The 18,749-nt window shown below is 42.1% G+C and overlaps 1 protein-coding gene across 3 annotated transcripts in view; it reads left to right on the top strand.

Moving 5' to 3' along the window:
• The window catches only part of ift81 (intraflagellar transport 81 homolog), a 103,575-nt gene that overhangs the window by 12,208 nt on the left and 72,618 nt on the right, over positions 1 to 18,749 (top strand). For all 3 annotated transcript variants that reach the window (XM_085961600.1, XM_085961601.1, XM_085961602.1), the window contains exons 6-10: positions 1,290 to 1,355; positions 1,691 to 1,801; positions 5,251 to 5,335; positions 12,032 to 12,195; positions 15,254 to 15,349. In XM_085961600.1, the coding sequence (XP_085817726.1) occupies positions 1,290 to 1,355; positions 1,691 to 1,801; positions 5,251 to 5,335; positions 12,032 to 12,195; positions 15,254 to 15,349 (522 nt within the window). The remainder of the gene's footprint in view (positions 1 to 1,289; positions 1,356 to 1,690; positions 1,802 to 5,250; positions 5,336 to 12,031; positions 12,196 to 15,253; positions 15,350 to 18,749) is intronic.

Genomic DNA, 18,749 nt, shown 5'->3' with positions numbered 1-18,749 from the left:
GGCAGCTGAAGGTACGGCCGCCAGTGGTGGAGCGAAGGAAATCGGGGAAGTGCAAGAGGCCAGAATTGGAGGAGTGTACAGATCTTGGAAAGGGTTGTAGGGCTGGAGGAGGTTACAGAGCTAGGGAGGAGCGAGGCCATGGAGAGATTTGAAAACAAGGATGAGAATTTTAAAATCACTATATAAAATTATTTATCAAAGGATAGGTTTGTGTCCAGGTGTGTGAAACATTTGAATTTCTAATGGACAGGAAATTTTCTTTCGTAAATGCAACCATGAGCTTTACTATTGCCAATCTAAAAATGTAGTGGTGAAGTGCCTTCCACCCTTTTTTATCTGAAATAATTTGAACCAATTTTTAAATGTTTATAATAGCAAAGTACATGCAGTGTCTGTACTTGTGGGCACCTATGTTACACTGAACCACCCTGCTCCCAATCTTATTCTGTGTACCTTGCTTGTATCACTGTAAGCCATCAATTATTTTTAAATCCATCAGAAATGATAGTAATTTGTAATAGTATGGCTGTCTGTTATGCTGTATATTTCAGCACCTGTTCCAGAGACCTAACTGGAGACAGGTAGCTTGCACAAGTGAGAATATATGACAGTAAACATTCACACAAGACCAGTCTCTGGCTGCAGTGCACCCTTTTCCTCCCCAGGTCAGATCACTGACCGCCTTCCTTTCTAGTTCCTTTGGTTCATCTGTTACGCTAACAAATCTTTTATTCAAAATATATTCAAAAAGTTAACATTCCTGCCACTTATGTAAGTTTATTTTCTCTTGATTCCATGTTACCTTTTGCTGCTGATCTTTTACACATCTGGTGGGTCGGATAACCTGTTTCCAGGTTTTTTAGACTTGGTGTTTTGCAAGAATAGCACAAATTGACTCACTGTCCCATTTAATTTGTCTAGTATTTTCCTTTCGTGCCTCAGCGAAAGCATCTTGCTAATCATGAAGCTCAGGTACTTAACATAAAGAATCGTGGAAGAGCACCTGTGTCTTCGGACTCCATGGTGCTGCCATTCTTGTACTGAAACCGGCAAATACATTTGTCTTTGTTTTTAAAAATCATTTTTTAAGCTGTAAGAGAAATGTACATTATCAGAATTTTCTTTTAAATGTCACATCACACTAATTATCGCACTCAATTTATATATGTGGATATTAATAGGTAGAGGTTTTAGTTTGGAATTTTATATCATTAAGAAAAACATCAATGTGTAAAAATACTTAAATGGAATAGGTAAGGCACGGTAAAATTTTTGCTTTGGATTTGCAGGATATAAATGCTATGGAGGAAGAGAAGGATCAACTCATTAAGCGAGTGGAACGTCTAAAAAAAAGGGTATGATCTAGTTATGTTGTAAGGATATTGTTTCTTTGGCCATACTTTGCATGTCACATGGAAAAATATAGATCTGGACTGAAGGAGCATGTTGCTTGCTTAAGGAAGGGATTGAGTAACACATTTGAGTAAAAGGAGACATGCTGGGAGTGTTGCCAAACTCTACAAGGAGTTACACACTTAATGCATGCATGTTGGTTTAATTGGTGTGAATTCCATGCTGTCATCTGCAGATAATTATTGATAGCAAAAGAAAATCATCTGTGAAATATGAGCTTGGTCATATTTTCTTAAGATGCTGGTAGTAAAAAGCAATGTTTACATGTTTTCACTAGGTAGATACAGTATCAAATCACCAGCGGATGTTGGAGATGGCAAGACAGCTTCGTGTGGAGAAGGAGAGGGAAGAATCTTTAATACAGCAAAAGCAGGAACAGAAAAATCAGGTAATTTATAATGCATATATTGTACAAGCTGCATGAGGAAATATATACTTGTTATATGAAGCTATTCCAGATCAACTACTTTCATTTATATAGCATCTTTAGAACATTAAATGTCCTACTGCAATAACAGGAGAAAATACAAGCACTGAGCAGCAACAGTAGACAGGAGTAGGGAGCTGACTGAAGCCATGGTTGGAGAAGTTTTGAGCTTTTTGAAAGTGGGGGGAGAGGTCATAAGGTTAATGTAGGTGGAGTTTAACTACAAGATTAAAACAGCTGCAGGCTCTGACACAAAAGAGTGGAAGAATGAGGATTGTACAGGATGCCATAGTTACAAGAGTGGAAGTGTCAGTAGGAGAGCATTTTGGCGACAGTGACCATAATTCGGTGAGATTTAAGGTGGTCATGGAAAAAGACAAAGACGGCCCGGAAATAAGGGTTCTAAATTGGGGGAGGGCCGATTTTAATATGATAAGGCAGGATCTGGCCAAAGTGGACTGGGAGCAGCTACTTATAGGAAAATCCACATCAAAACAGTGGGAGACTTTCAGAAGGGAAATAGAGAGAGTACAACGCCAACATGTTCCTGTAAAGGTCAAGGGTGGGACCAACAAGCAAAGGGAACCTTGGATGGCAAGGGATATACAAAAATGCATTAGAAATAAAAGGGGGGCTTTTGGCAGTTACAAAAGACTAAAGACGGAAGAAGCCCTAGAGGAGTATAAAAAGTGCAGGGGCATACTTAAAAAAGAAATTAGGAGGGCGAGGAGGGGCCATGAAAACACTGGCGAGCAAAATAAAGGAAAATCCTAAGATGTTTTATAAGTATATTAAGGGCAAGAGGATAACCAGGGAAAGGGTAGGGCCCATTAGGGACCAAAGTGGCAATCTGTGTGTAGAGCCAGATGATGTAGGCGGGGTTTTAAATGAATTTTTTGCATCTGTGTTCACTCTGGAGAAAGACGATGCAGACATAGAAATCGGGCAAGGGGACTGTGACATACTTGAACATATTAGCATCGAGAGGGAGGAGGTGCTAGCGGTTTTAGCAGGCCAAAAAGTGGATAAATCCCCAGGCCCGGACGAGATGTATCCCAGGCTGCTGTGGGAGGCAAAGGAGGAGATTGCAGGGGCTCTGACACAAATTTTCAGAACCTCTCTGGCCACAGGGGATGTACCAGAGGACTGGAGAACAGCTAATGTAGTACCACTATACAAGAAGGGTAGCAGGGATAAACCAGGGAATTACAGGCCAGTGAGCCTAACATCTGTGGTAGGGAAATTATTGGAAAAAATTCTGAGGGACAAAATTAGTCTCCACTTGGAGAGGCAAGGATTAATCGGGGATAGTCAGCATGGCTTTGTCAAGGGTAAATCATGTCTGACAAATCTGATTGAATTTTTCGAGGGGGTGACTAGTGGGGTGGATGAGGGAAATGCTGTGGATGTGGTTTACGTGGACTTCAGTAAAACTTTTGACAAAGTCCCGCATAGGAGACTGGTCAAGAAGGTAAGAGCCCATGGGATCCAGGGTGCCTTGGCGCGTTGGATCCTAAACTGGCTGAGTGGCAGGAGGCAGAGGGTGATGGTCGAAGGTTGCTTTTGTGACTGGAAGCCTGTGTCCAGTGGGGTACCTCAGGGATCGGTGCTGGGTCCCTTGTTGTTTGTGATCTACATAAATGACTTGGATGCGAATGTAAAAGGTATGATCAGTAAGTTCGCAGATGACACGAAAATTGGTGGGGTGGTAAATTGCGAGGAGGAAAGCCTCCGGCTACAGGACGATATAAACGGGTTGGTCAGATGGGCGGAAAAGTGGCAAATGGAATTTAACCCTGAAAAGTGCGAGGTGATGCATTTTGGATGGACAAATCAGGTAAGGGAATACACAATGAGTGGTAGGACCCTAGGAAGTACAGAGGGTCAGAGGGACCTTGGTGTACATGTACATAGATCCCTGAAGGCAGCGGAACAGGTAGATAGGGTGGTTAAAAAGGCATATGGGATACTTGCCTTCATTAGCCAAGGCATGGAATATAAGAGCAGGGAGGTTATGATGGAGCTGTACAAAACGCTGGTGAGGCCACAGCTGGAGTACTGTGTGCAGTTCTGGTCGCCTCACTATAGGAAGGATGTGATTGCTTTGGAGAGGGTGCAGAGAAGATTCACCAGGATGTTACCTGGGATGGAGCGCCTCAGCTATGAAGAGAGGCTGGACAGGCTGGGGTTGTTTTCCTTGGAGCAAAGAAGGCTGAGGGGGGACCTGATTGAGGTGTACAAAATGATGAGGGGCATAGATAGGGTAGATAAAGAGGAACTTTTCCCCTTAGTAGGGGGGTCAATAACAAGGGGGCATAGATTCAGGGTAAGGGGCAGGAGATTTAGAGGGGATTTGAGGAGGAACTTTTTCACCCAGAGGGTGGTTGGAATGTGGAACTCAATGCCTGAAAGGGTGGTAGAGGCAGGAACCCTCACAACATTCAAGAAGCATTTGGATGAGCACTTGAAATGCCATTGCATACAAGGCTATGGACCAAATGCTGGAAAATGGGATTAGACTGGACAGGGATGGATGGGCGGCGCGGACACGATGGGCCGAAGGGCCTCTTTCTGTGCTGTAAAACTCTATGACTCTATGGAAGGTACATGGCAGTGTGTAGTGCTTTACGAGGTTGCAGAAGTAAGAAGGGGTTGAGGCTGTGGAGGGATTTGTAAATGAGGATTTTGAATTGAATGGATTGGAGGATGGGGAGCAAATGGAGATTTTATATATCGTGAGAAATTTGGCAGGAGGTATATAATTTAGGAGGAGACATTTACTGTTTACTAAAGAATATAAACTATCAATTCTTTAAGCTGTAATATCTATTTGAGATCCTAGACAAATGAATATTGGCTCTTCCAGCAGTAATAGATTGTTCAGCTATTCCCCTGTAGCGATCATAGAGCTTGGCTAGTTGACAGCATACACGCATTGAGTGGTGGGACATGGAACTATACTGAGTTTTTGATCTTGCCTGCATCATCTTCAGGCACTTCCCTGTATGGAGCGGGAGAAAATCAGTGCAAAATCTTACACACAAGGTGTCTGACGCAGGCTTTGAATGGTGGAAGCCTACAGTATATTGCTTATTTGTCTCCTGGCTATAGCGAGTACATGGCCTGAAGACATCAGGAAAGTAACTTAAAAAAGAGAGGTTCATAACTTCAAGAATATGCCAACCAAGGTGTGTATGTCATCAGCTATACATTGTGTTTATTATAACTTGCTCTAATTTTCATTTCAAAGACAATATCCATGAAACATGAAAGACTGTTAAGAATGTGCTAGAAGTCATTGAAGGAAATCCTGTCTGTTTTTGATCCATTTAATAAAAAAGGAATTTTTAGCAATGTTGTGCAGTTTTTATTATATTGGACTTTTACATTATATGTTTTTTCTTCTGCAGTTATTCCATGCAGAGCAAAGACTGCAGAGAGCACAACAACAGTTGAAGGACCTTCGGCAGGCTTCAGCAGATGCAAAGCCTGAAAGTAAGTGCTCTATGAAACTACAAACTTAAGAGGCTTAAGAATGGCAGATTAAAACAGTAGAAAAAAGGGCTCTGGATGCGTATCAAAAAAAGCTAGAAATCATGTTGCTCACTAAACTATTCTGCATTGCATTAAGGTATCGGTGGACTTGTGGCAGCACCTGGGAATCCCCTCCTTCAGTTGTCCGCAGCTCCTTGTTCTGTTGCTTCTCTAATTGTTTTTCAAAAAGTGTGCCACCGAAGAATGTTTCATGTTATCTCATTACTATGTTACATACATACGAACATATGAAAATGTTGGATAGGAAAAGACCCACTGGTCTGTCTAGTCTGTCCCATATAGTTGTGATGCCTTATGCATCATGATACAGACACTCCCGACCCACCAGAAGCTATGTAATCTCCTGGGAGAGGAAAAAAAAAGATAAAAATAGAAATATATTTAAATTATATTAAGACCATTATGTAAATGAAACTACAGTACAATTTTTCATAGACCATGGAAGAAAACGTTAGTGTCAAAGAAAACTATTCTGTTCTTTGCTGCTCCTGCCACAGTACCGAAACGGCTCTTCTAGAATGTCATTTGTGATTTTGATGTGACTGTGACAAAGGTAAACTATCCCTCCTTGTCCTTCTCGACCTGTTTGTAGCCTTTGACATGGTTGACCACTCCATCTTCCTCCAACGCCTCTCCACCGTCATCCAACTGGATGGGACTGCACTCACCTGGTTCCATTCTTATCTATCTAATCGTAGCCAGAGGATCACCTGCAGTGGCTTCTCTTCCTGCTCCCGCACCATTACCACTGGTGTCCTGCAAGGATCTGTCCTTGGCCCCCTCCTATTTCTCATCTACATGCTGCCCCTCGGCGACATCATCCGAAAACACGTCAGTTTCACATGTACGCTGACGACACCCAGCTCCACCTCACCACCTTCTCTCTTGATTCCTCCACTGTCTCTAAATTGTCATACTGCTTGTCCGATATCCAGTACTGGATGTACAGAAATTTCCTCCAATTAAATATTGGGAAGACTGAAACCATTGTCTTCAGCCCCTGCCACAAATTCCGTTCCCTAGCCATCAACGCCATCCTTCACCCCAGCAACTGTCTGAGGCTGAACCAGACTGTTCACAACCTTGGTGTCATATTTGACCCCGAAATGAGTTTCCGACCACATATCTGCGCCATCACGAAGACCGGCTATTTCCACCTCCGGAACATTGCCCGACTCCGCCCCTGCTTCAGCTCATCTGCTGCTGAAACCGTCATCCATGCCTTTGTTACCTCTATTCCAACGGATTCCTAGCTGGCCTCCCACGTTCTACGCTCTGTAAACTTGAGGTCATCCAAACCTCTGCTGCCCGTGTCCTAACTCGCACCAAGTCCTGTTCACTCATCACCTCTGTGCTCGATGACCTACATTGATTCCCAGTTAAGCAACGCCTCAATTTTAAAATTCTCATCGTTGTTTTCAAATCCCTCCATGGCCTCGCCTCTCCCTATCTCTAATCTCCTCCAGCCCCATAACTCTCCAAGATATCTGCAATCCTCTAATTCTGGCCTCTTGAACATCTCTGATTTTAATTGCTTGGTGGCTGTTCCTTCAGCTGCCAATGCCCTCAGCTCTAGAATTCCCTCCCTAAACCTCTCCGCCTCTCTACCTCCGTTTCCTCCTTTTAAGGTGCTCCTTAAAACCAACATAGAAACATAGAAGATAGCAGGAGTAGGCCATTCGGCCCCTCAAGCCTGCTCCGCCAGTCAATGAGATCATGGCTGATCATCCAAATTCAGTACCCTGTCCCTGCTTTCTCCCCATATCCCTTGATCCCTTTAGCCTTAAGAAATATATCAAACTCCTTCTTGAATATATTTAATGAATTGGCCTCTACTGCCTTCTGTGGTAGAGAATTCCACAGGTTCACCACTCTCTGGGTGAAGACATTCCTCCTCATCTCTGTCCTAAATGGCTTACCCCTTATCCTTAGACTGTGACCCCTGGTTCTGGTCTCCCCCGCCATCGGGAACATCCTTCCTGCATCTAGTCTGTCTAGTTCTGTTAGAATTTTATAATTTCAATGAGATCCCCTCTCATTCTTCTAAACTCCAACGAGTATAAGCCCAATCGACCCAATCTCTCCTCATATGTCATTCCTGCCATCCCAGGTATCAGCCTGGTGAATCTCCACTGCACTCCCTCCATGGCAAGAACATCCTTCCTCAGATAAGGCGACCAAAACTGCACACAATACTCAAGATCTGGCCTCACCAAGGCCCTGTACAACTGCAGCAAGACATCCTTGTTCCTGTACTCAAACCCTCGCGCTACGAAGGCCAACATACCATTGCCTTCTTAACCGCCTGCTGCACCTGCATGCTTACCTTCAGCGGCTGGTGCACAAGGACACCCAGGTCTCGTTGCACTTCCCTTTCTCCCAATCTATTGCCATTCAGATAATAATCTGCCCTCCTGTTTTTGACACCAAAGTGGATAACCTCGCATTTATCCGCATTATATTGCATCTGCCATGCTTCTGCCCAATCACCCAACCTGTCCAAATCATACTGGAGTTTCTCGGCATCCTCCTCACAGCACACATGCCCACCCAGCTTTGTGTCGTCTGCAAACTTGGAGATATTACATCTAGTTCCCTCGTCTAGATCATTAATATATATTGTGAATAGCTGGGGTCCTAGGACCGATCCCTGCGGTACCCCACTAGTCACTGCCTGCCACTCGGAAAAAGACCCGTTTATTCCAACTCTTTGCTTCCTGTCTGCCAACCAGTTCTCTATCCAAGTCAATACCTTGCCCCCAATCCCATGTGCCTTAACTTTACACGCTAATCTCTTATGCGGGACCTTATCGAAAGCCTTCTGAAAGTCCAAATACACCACATCCACTGGTTCTCCCTTATCTATTTTACCAGTTACATCCTCAAAAAATTCCAGTAGATTAGTCGAGCACGATTTACCTTTTGTAAATCCATGTTGACTTTGTCCGATCCTGTCACTGTTTTCCAAGTGCTCTGCTATTACATCTTTTATAATGGACTTTAGCATTTTCCCCACTATCGATGTCAGGCTTACTGGTCTATAATTCCCCGTTTTCTCTCTACCACCTTTTTTGAATAGTGGGCTAACATTAGCTACCCTCCAATCCATGGGTACTGTTCCAGATTCCATCGAATGTTGGAAGATGATCAGCAATGCATCTACTTTTCTAGGGCCACTTCCTTAAGTACCCTAGTACGTAGATTATCAGGCCCTGGGGATTTATCGTCCTTCAATCCCATCAATTTCCCCAACACCATTTCCCTACAAATACTGATTTCTTTCAGTTCCTCCCTCTCATTAGACCCTATGTTTCCCGACATCTCTGGGAGGTTATTTGTGTCTTCCTTTGTAAAGACAGAACCAAAGTATGTATTTAATTGGTCGGCCATTTCTTTGTTCCCCATTATAAATTCCCCTGATTCTGACTGCAAGGGACCTACACTTGACTTCACCAATCTTTTTCTCTTCACATATCTATAAAAGCTTTTACAGTCAGTTTTTATGTTCCCTGAAAGCTTACTCTCATTCTATTTTCCCCCTCTTAATTAATCCCTTTGTCCTCCTTTGTTGAATCCTAAACAGCTCCCAATCCTCAGGTTTACTGCTTTTTCTGGCCAATTTATATGTCCTCCCCTTGGATCTTATGCTATCCCTAATTTCCCTTGTTAGCCACGGTTGAGTCACCTTTTTTGTTTTATTTTTATGCCAAACTGGGATGAACAATTTCTGTAGTTCATCCATGCGATCTTTGAATGTTTGCCATTGCCTATCCGCCGTCAACCCTTTGAGTAACATTCCCCAATCAATCCTACCCAACTCGAGCCTCATACCATCGTAGTTTCCTTTATTTAAATTCAGGAGTCAACTACTTCATTCTCCATCTTAATGAAGAATTCTATCATATTATGATCGCTCCAACCCAAGGGGCCTTGCACAACAAGATTGCTAATTAATCCTTTCTCATTACATAATACCCAGTCTAAGATGGCCTGATCTCTGGTTGGTTCCTCGACATATTGGTCCAGGAAACCATCCCGTATACACTCTAGGAATTCCTCCTCCACGGTATTGTTACTAATTTGGTTAGCCCAATCTATATGTAGATTAAAATCACCCATGATAACTGCTGTGCCCTTATTGCACGCTTCTCTAATTTCCCTTTTAATGCCATCCCCAACCTCCGCATTACTGTTTGGAGGTCTATATACCACTCCCACTAACGTTTTCTGCCCCTTGGTATTTCTCAGTTTTCTACCCATACAGATTCCACTTCATCAGAGCTAATATCCTTCCTTGCAATTGTGTTAATCCCCTCTTTAACCAGCAATGCTACCCCACCTCTTTTTCCTTTTTGCCTATCTTTCCTGAATATTGAATACCCCTGGATGTTGAGTTCCCAGCCTTGGCCACCCTGGAGCCATGTTTCCATAATCCCAATCATATCATATTCGTTTACCTCTATTTGCGCAGCTAATTCATCCACCTTATTACGAATGCTCCTCGCATTAAGACACAAAGCCTTCATGCTTGTTTTTTTAACGCTCGTAGACTTTTTAGAATTATTATTTACTGTGGCCATGTTTGATTTAAACCCTTGATTTCTCTGACTGCCACCTTTGTTTTTCTCCTTCCTGTCTTTTGCTTCTATCCTTGTTTCCCTTTCCTCTGTCTCCCTGCTCAGGTTCCCAAGCTTTTGCTTATGTGGCTCGGTGTCAAATTTTCTTCTATATGATTCTGTGAAGTGCCTTGGGACGTTTTACTATGTTAAAGGCTGTATTTAAATATACAAGTTGTTGTTTTTTTTAGAATTTTCTCTGGGAATTCATACTGTGGAATACCAGTAACTATGTTGTTCACCAGAGTCCTCTTCATTCTTAAAATTTTTTCTTCCATTGACTTCTTCTGTTTGAAACAGGTAGATTTTAGAATGCTTGTTTATTGAATGCTCAGTAATTCAAGCGCCACAAAAGTTGGAAGAAACTCTTTGAATCCAGTGTAATTAAAGTCCAGAGACAGAGATTGCCAACGTCAGGTTACCTCACTAATTGTCACTATTCAGCTTTTCACATGAAAAACAGCAACTTGGACAAGGCACTGGAGGGCTGTGCAGTCATAAAATCAAGAATCCGAATGTTGCAGCATAGAAACCGGCCATTCAGTCCATAATGCAAATTTTTTTCTTCATTTAGTCTAATCCCATTTTCCTTGCTTCCCATATCTCTGGCAGGTCACCTCTTAACTTTCTCAGCTTTAGTGAAAAAAGCCAGCATGACTGGCTAACAATAGTTAATAATTGAGTCTGCTACAGACTTCAGGGCAGGTAAAGGAAGATGACCGCATTTTATGCAAGCTAAGAAGGGTGGGTACTTTTTAAATTATGTGTTCTCGGGATGTGGATGGTGCTGGCAATCTGTATTTGTTGCCCATCCCTAGTTACACTGAAGGTGATAGTGGGCCTTCTCCTTGAACTGCTTCAGTCCTTGTGCAGTTTATGTCCAAATCTGGATGGTTTATGACTTGGAGATGATGGTGTTCCCAGGATCTTGGTGGTAGAGTTCACAGGGCTGGAAGGTACTGTTGAATTAAGCTTGGCGAGTTGCTGCACTGCATCCTGTAGCTAGTACATGCTGCAACCACAGCGTGCCCGTGGCGGAGATGGTGGATATTGTGTCTGGTGGTAGGGTTGCCGGTCAAGCAATCTGCTCTATCCTGGATGATGTTGAGTGTCTTGAGTGTTGCTGCAGCTGCACCCATCCAGGCGAGTGGTGAGTAGTCCATGGCACTCCTGACTTCAGCCTTGTAGATGGTGGACTGACTTTGAAGGATCAGTAGGTTCTTCATTAGAGAGTACCCAGAGTCTGCCCTGTTCTTGTAGCCTCATTGTTGATGAGGCAGGTCCAGTTAAGCTTCTGGTCTGTAGTAATCCTAAGATGTTGATGGTGGGGTGTGATTGTGGTGCCGTTGAAGGTCAGTGGGCAGTGGTTGGGCTTTTTCTTGTTGGAGATGGTCATTGCCTGGCATGTATGTGGCTCAAATGTTACCTGCCACTTGTCAGATAAAGCCTGATGTTGTCTGGGTCTTGCTGTAGGCTGGCATGGGCTGCTTCATTATTGGAGTAGTTATGAATGAAGAAAAGCACTATGGAATTGTCAGCAAAAGCCCCAGAGAGTTTTATATTTTCCAATCACTTATTGTCAATATTCGCTTCAATCTTACCTTATGGTTAGAGCTGTTTATCTCCTTGCAGCTAAGCAGAAAAAGGATAAGTTTCCTTTTCTGTAAATGATGTCCCATGTTTAGCCAGTAGAAGGCACACTTGCTTCATGATAAGATAGAAAATTGTCGTTCTATTTTTTTCCAACAAGTTGAGGTGACCTACCTAGCAGCCTGACTGAGAATTATTGAAATTTTTTGACGTAGGTGGCTGGTGGATTTAAGTATACATGAGTGCTGGTGCTGAAACTTGTAACTATTGAAGGCTCAAAGTTATCATCCTGAGTAATACAGTATTGAACTTTTAGAAACCAAAAATAAAACTGTTCAAAAACAACAATCAGTAACTGTCAGTTGATGTGTGTAGTTTCATTTGAGATTAAAATGTTTAACCTAATACTTGAACTGAATATTCATTTCAGGTTTGATGAAGAGGCTGGATGAGGAGATCAAATTCAATACATACATGGTTTCAGACAAGCTTCCCAAGGAATTGGAGAGTAAGAAGAAAACTGTTCATTACCTACAAAAAGTGGTAGCAGAACCTGCTATGGGACACTCTGACCTCAGTGAGCTGGAAGCTAAGGTGCAGTGATAAGACGATGTTATTGCATCCCTTAGGATGTTGATTACAGTAAATGTAGGTGTGTGCGCGTATGTGTATTTTTTTTTCCGGCCCTAGACGGGATGACAACTGTAGTGGCCCACCTGCCTCAGATTAGTTAATTCACCACAGACTCGGGAAGCAATCATTCTTGGTCTGTAAGTTGTAAAGAATAATACAGTATAATAACGGGGAAATGGCAATTGCTGCCATCATATTTTGGGGAAAACTATGCACGTCATTGCTGTTGTGGACAGCTGTGATGAGCACTATGGCAGTTTTAGTAATCATAGTTTTTCAAGAAAGTAGAAATTGAAAGAAATGTTAGTGAAAGAAATTTAAATAACTTTTTGTAGTTTCCCTGATGGCTTAGTGGTAAAATGCACTGCCCAGTGTTATTCTAACCCGTACAACCAAGGCTGATCTCTGCTGGACCAGCAACTGGGCTCTCCAGTTGTCTTCAGCACCTTTTTGGTAGGGACGAGAAAAATCTCCTGATCGTTATCCAATGACCCCTGACTTTTTAAAAACAGAACATTAGCTACTTTTCAGACTTTTGAACTAACGTCTGTACTTCTCTATACTTATGAAAATAAAATACTGCAAATTCTGAAATCTAAAAAACAAAATGGTTGGAAAAAGTAGGTCCATCAGCATGTGTAGGGACAAAAGACAAGTTAGCATTTTGGATGTGGATGCTTCATCAGAACTCTTCTGAAAGAGTCCACACCTGACATGTTAAGCTGTCTTCTCCCTTTACAGATGCTGATGGACCTGCTGTGTATATACCACTTTCTATTCATCATATACATAGAAGAATAGCTATGGAAACATATCATCTGGTCCTGTTGTCTTATGAGTGCCCAAGTACTCCAGCTTTTAAATGATCATATGATTATTAAGCTTCAGTTCTCTTCATGAATTTATGAAGCTGTATTTGCTAAATGTTTAACTACCAGAAACGGTCTGCATCATTTCTGCGGTTAGCGTTTTTTTTAAAAAGCACATTGGCCGGAATTTTCTCAAGGGAGACGGGTTGGCATCGGGGGGGCCTCCAAGGTGGGCGGGAGGCTGGGTTTCCCCACAGGCCTTGCCGACCTTATCAGTGGGGTGGGGGGAATGGCCTCATGGTGGTGATCGGAGGCCCGTGGGAGGGTCAACAATTGCGGGGGGGGTGTTAGGTAGGGATCCTGCATCTAGGAGGTAGGTAGAAAGCCACTTGCATTCTGGATGCAGCAGTCCCCGCATCGGTTTAACTACTGGGTTTCACGAATTGTGTGAAACCCGTCCACAGGCAGTTAAATTCAAAATGGAGGTGAAAAAAAGAGGCCGCAAGCCTCATTATAATATTTAAATTAAGGTAACGCCCCCTGGGAGCAGGTTGGTCATCCTTAAACCCCCGTCCTGCCTCCGTCAAAATTGGAAGTGGGTGGGTTGGAGGTGGGATCAAGTCGGGAATCCCATTTTTAACAATTTAACTGCCCCCACGTTCTAAACCCACCCGCTGTTTTAGGGGACAATTCTGGCCATTGTTTCCCTTTCCTACTGTCTCATCTCTGAACTTTTAAGGTGCTCCTTTTGCTCATAAGGTGCCTGTATATAGTACAGTATTACCGTACTATTTTGGTGTTGTGGAGGAAAGGTTGAATGGGTCAAGACTGACACCAATACCGTTATAATGATTCTTTATTGTCAACAAGTAAAAGATTAATACATACAAGTATTTAAGCGATAGTTAACAGAGCAAGAATTGATATTACTCGCTCCACTGTGGGTAGAGTTCAGTGTCCCGTTCACCAATACTTTCGTCCGGTCAAGTTGCGGCTTCCTCCCTTGCCTTGACTCTACACTCACCCTACGGACGTGGCTCCTTGTTTCGACAACTTTTCCTGCAAATGTGGTTCTGCTTTTAAACCCTGAAAACAAAGAAACTGTACTGCATTAATCAGGTTTCTCCACGGCTCTTTTCCCTCCTGGAGAGTCAATCACTATAGCGACACGCCTGCCCAATCCCTGAATCATCAAAACTGTGGTAAACACCTTCCCAATTTCATCCTGTTCAACAGATAATGGCCATGCTGTTTGTCTAACTACTAATCAAGTTAACCGCAGAAAATGCTGGAAATACTCAGCAGGTCAGGCAGCATCTGTGGCGATAGAAACAAAGTTAACATTTCAGGTCGATGACCTTTCATCAGAACTGGAAAAAGTTAGAGTTGTGTAACAGGTTTTAAGCAAGTACAGAGGTAGGGATAGGTGGGGCCGGGAGAAAAGAACAAAAGGGAAGGTCTGTGATAGGGTGGAAGGCAGGAGTGATTAAGTGACAACAGGGATGATGGTGCAAGGCAAAAGGGGATGGTAATGGGACAAGTAAAGAAACAAAAGATGGGTCAAGAGGAGGTGCAAATGGCAATAGCAGAATCATTACCAACAGCTGCTGTCTGGAAAAAATGAGAGCGATGGTTATGATCTGAAGAACAGAAGAACATGGGATGTCTTCCATAAACAATGTGGAATGGCACTGACCTTTCTGCTAGTTCCTGCTTTTCAATTGTCCTGACCAATCTCCAATATTAGCATATCCTTATCGGACAAGACCTCACAATGTGATTAACTTCTGACTTGCATCAGCAGTTTTTAGATTTAAACGTTATCGCTTCAAATGAATCATAGCGCAGGATGATTAATATGGCCCAGCAAGAGATGTTCATTTTATTCTTATGCTCAATATCCTTAAAGTGCTAAGTGTTTTGAGCAACAACAAAGCTTAAAGAAAGACAGTTATTTGCTTAGTACTTTATAGTGTCATAGTTCCAAAATACATGTTTTAAAATGTGATTAATCTTTGTAAATGATTTTTCAAACAGCATTATGTATAAGCGAGGCTTATAATTGTACCTGGAACTGCACAGTACTTACAAAGTTGTAGTGTCTTTTTGAATATATATTCAACGCTTTAAATTTAACATGTTTGCATTTTTTAAAACCAATATTCTTAGAAACAGAGCATTATTTTGATATCACTGCTTTCATTTTTTAGATCCAGGAGATCAATACACAAATTAACCAACTAATTGAAAAAAGAATGATGAGAAATGACCCAATGGACGACAAACTTTTCCTTTTTCGGCAACAGGTAAGGATAATGTAAACATCAGTATAGAAGTATGTTTAATGGGGAGCGAGCCTTTGGCTTAATGGCTAGAGTCAGTAGATGTAGGATTCAAGCCCCGCTCCAGACAGCCCCGGCGAGTGGGGACTGGAGCTCCGGCTCTAAATTCTGGGTTAATATCTAGCAAGGGTACTCACGTCCAATGAGTATGGTGGCACTTCTCATCGATGGGTTATGGGATCCCTAAAACTATACCACCGCATAGCGCGAAGCACCCAATCAACTAGTATACTCTGGTTACGGAAACTGCCAGTATGAAAGCTGGTAGTGGCAATACGTCTTCTAATCAGGATGTGCCCCCCAAAAAAAGTTTAATGGCATGTACCTCACCTGAAAGCAGTCCCATTAAGCTGACCCAGTGGCACAATGCCATGGAGAAATTAGATATGGATTTTCCTAGTGATTCCTCACACACCTATTCCCTAATCTTCGCCAGTGCATCCTATAGCAGATGCAGAGTAGAAATTAAAACATTAGAAAGCTGGTCCTACATGTGCACCAAAACAGGCACACCATATTCTGACATACTGGAAAATATGGTAACTATATTTGATGTGATCTAAAAATGATTATTCTTTTACTACCAACCGATAGGTTGAAATTTCAGTCCTGTTGAGAATTATATTTGTATTTCTGTTAGAGCCAATTGCCACTTGATGACATAAATTTGAAAGCATCTTATTAGTTACGTAATCAATCCAATGGCTCAATTATACTGGTTTTTGAGTCAATAAGATAGGAGAGGAGGAGGTGTGGGGGACAAGGGAGGGAGATAAAGAGTAAAGAAGAGGAAATGGGGAGTTTTTTCCCCCTTTTTCCTTCTGGAGTTCGAGACACTCTTCTGTTAGGCCGCAGTTAATCCCGGGTGCTTTGAATTGTGATGTAGTTTCAAACACCTTTTCCATTTACAGTATTTGCGTTTGTCAAAAGATCAATAAATTACTACTGGAGCCAATCTATGGTGGTAATGGACTGATTTCTGCAGTGCTGAGGAAAATGTGGTAACTTTATCTTCAAATAGTGATCCTTGACATTAAATTTGCATTTTATATCATGTTTGTAAAGTTTGGTCATTCTCCATGGTAATTTTAAAAATCAGAGTATTTTCTCCCCCTTTTCTACCTTTTCAGTACCTTGCCCAAGTTGCTGTTGACAATTGGTGAGGTAGTCCCACCATGTTCTCAGTAATATCTACTAATGAGAAAAGAAAATTAAACAGTAATTTGAAGTTGCAAACTGACATACATAAAATATTCTGCAAAGATTTCATGTCAGTTCCTTCCTTCCTTCCATTTAATATAATAAAAGCAATAATAAATGTCAATGCTGTATCAAATAACAGGTAACTTTTTTTCCACACACATCCATTTCCAAATATTCAGTTACAGTTTTGTAAGTTTGACTATAAGTTTGGTATCAGTTGTTTATCACATAGGACAGTAGATGGGAAAGCATGAATTTATCTGTAATTTAATGTTGAATTATATCGCAAAGAAAACTTATAATTATGAGTACCTGAATTTGAATGTCAACCTGATCTTTAATTGTTATGTGCATATTTATAAACTATTCTTGCAAAGAGTAGGTAACAATATTCATAATTTATCTTGTAAGCCAATATTTATAGAATTGTAGCCTGATACAGCACAGAAGGAGGCCATTTGGCCCACGTGCTAGAGCTATCCAATTAATCCCATTCCCCTGCTCTTTCCCCATAGCCCTTTAATTTTTTCCCTTCAACTATTTATCCAATTCTCTTTTGAATATTACTATTGAATCTACTTCCACCACACTTTCAGGCTGTGCATTCCAGATCACAACAACTTGGTGTGTAAAAAAAAGTTTTCATTTTGCCAACAAGTCTATTATGTGATACTTTGTCAAATGCCTTTTGAAAGTCGGATACACAACACCCTCATCAACCCTCTCTTACTTCATCAAAGAACTCAATCAAGTTAATCAAACACAATTTGCCTTTAACAAATCTGTGCTGGCTTTCATTTCTTAGCCCATACTTTTCCAAATGCCGATTAATTTTGTCCTCGATTATTGTCTCTTTATGTTTCCCCACTACTGACTGGCCAGTAGTTGCCGGCAATATCCCTCTCCCTTTTTTTTTTTAAAACAGGAGTGTAACATTTTCAATATTTTGAATCTAACTATCTAAAGGTAAGCACTGAAGACATGATTCTTGTTTTTGTGTGACCTTGGGCAAAGTCGTCGTGCTCCCAAACTGGATTACAGTACTTCGAAGATAGATGTTCTTTTGGCATAAAGAGTCAGCGGTCATGTCACAGTAGAACACTATTTTCATGTTTTTGCTCTGTTAGCAGCAGCCATCTTTGTCCCAAATGCTTCACTGTTCATCAGATCATTACAGTGGTTTCCTTGAAGATAACCTTTATTATCAGCCAGTGAAGACAGATCAGACTTTAGCTCTCAATTTAAGATGGTGTTCCGAGGAGCAGGATGTTCTCCAAGTGATCTTGCTACAGTCACCACATCAAAGGATATTGATGATGGATGCCACCTTGAGCAGATGGGGGTCACCTGCAAGACAAATGGAGTCAGGAGAGGTACACTGCAGACAAGTCCACCTGACACATCAACAGGCTTGATTTGCCATTGGTGCGCCTTGCCCGCAGATACTTTCAGACTCTGGTGCAGGGCAAATCAGCAAGTCTTTCGACCGACAACACAGTAGTTCATTGTTATGTCAACAAGCAAGGTGGGACTTGCTGTTTCTCCACTGTCAAAATGTGATTTCTACTGGCTGATTGTTACCTGAACTACCGAATGACACTTTCAGCACATTTAGTTGAGTTGAACAATATGATGGGTGATGTCCTCAGTTGCATGGTGATCCAGAAGCAGCACATCATAGTGCAGCTTTTAGGTTTGTGTCCCAGCAGTTGCATGCGGTACTTTGACTTCATCACAGTGATTGCTGAGAATGTTGACTTGCACAATGAGATGCGCCAGACCCACCCCTGCTCTCCATCCAGAGCATGGTTGGATGCTGCTTGCCCTTTACTATGACGTGCTACTCGTATTCGTAGAAGGGTCTTGTTTTTAGCACATATGTGTCACACCCCAGACATCACACTTCAATGTGTCGCACTTTGTTACAGATCCAAACCATCTTAAAAGCAAGAGGAAGCCAGTTGTTGCTCTGTGTCTGAAATATGCAAGCAGTTACAACTGGCCTGTGATCGACCTCATGTTTATGGTTACCTGGATTTGCCTATTGAGACCATTTTCACTCAGGAAGTTCATGAGCAATGGTCTTTAAGGGACAGGTCAGGTTAGCAGCTAAAATCATAACCATGCTCCAGACCTCAGACTAACCAGGAGCAATCTCACA

Source organism: Somniosus microcephalus, chromosome 19 (assembly GCF_052327205.1).
Source record: "Somniosus microcephalus isolate GS21.2 chromosome 19, FLI_Smic_1.0, whole genome shotgun sequence".
Classification (NCBI taxonomy): Eukaryota; Metazoa; Chordata; class Chondrichthyes; order Squaliformes; family Somniosidae; genus Somniosus; species Somniosus microcephalus.
This window is presented reverse-complemented; position numbering and strand designations above follow the sequence as displayed.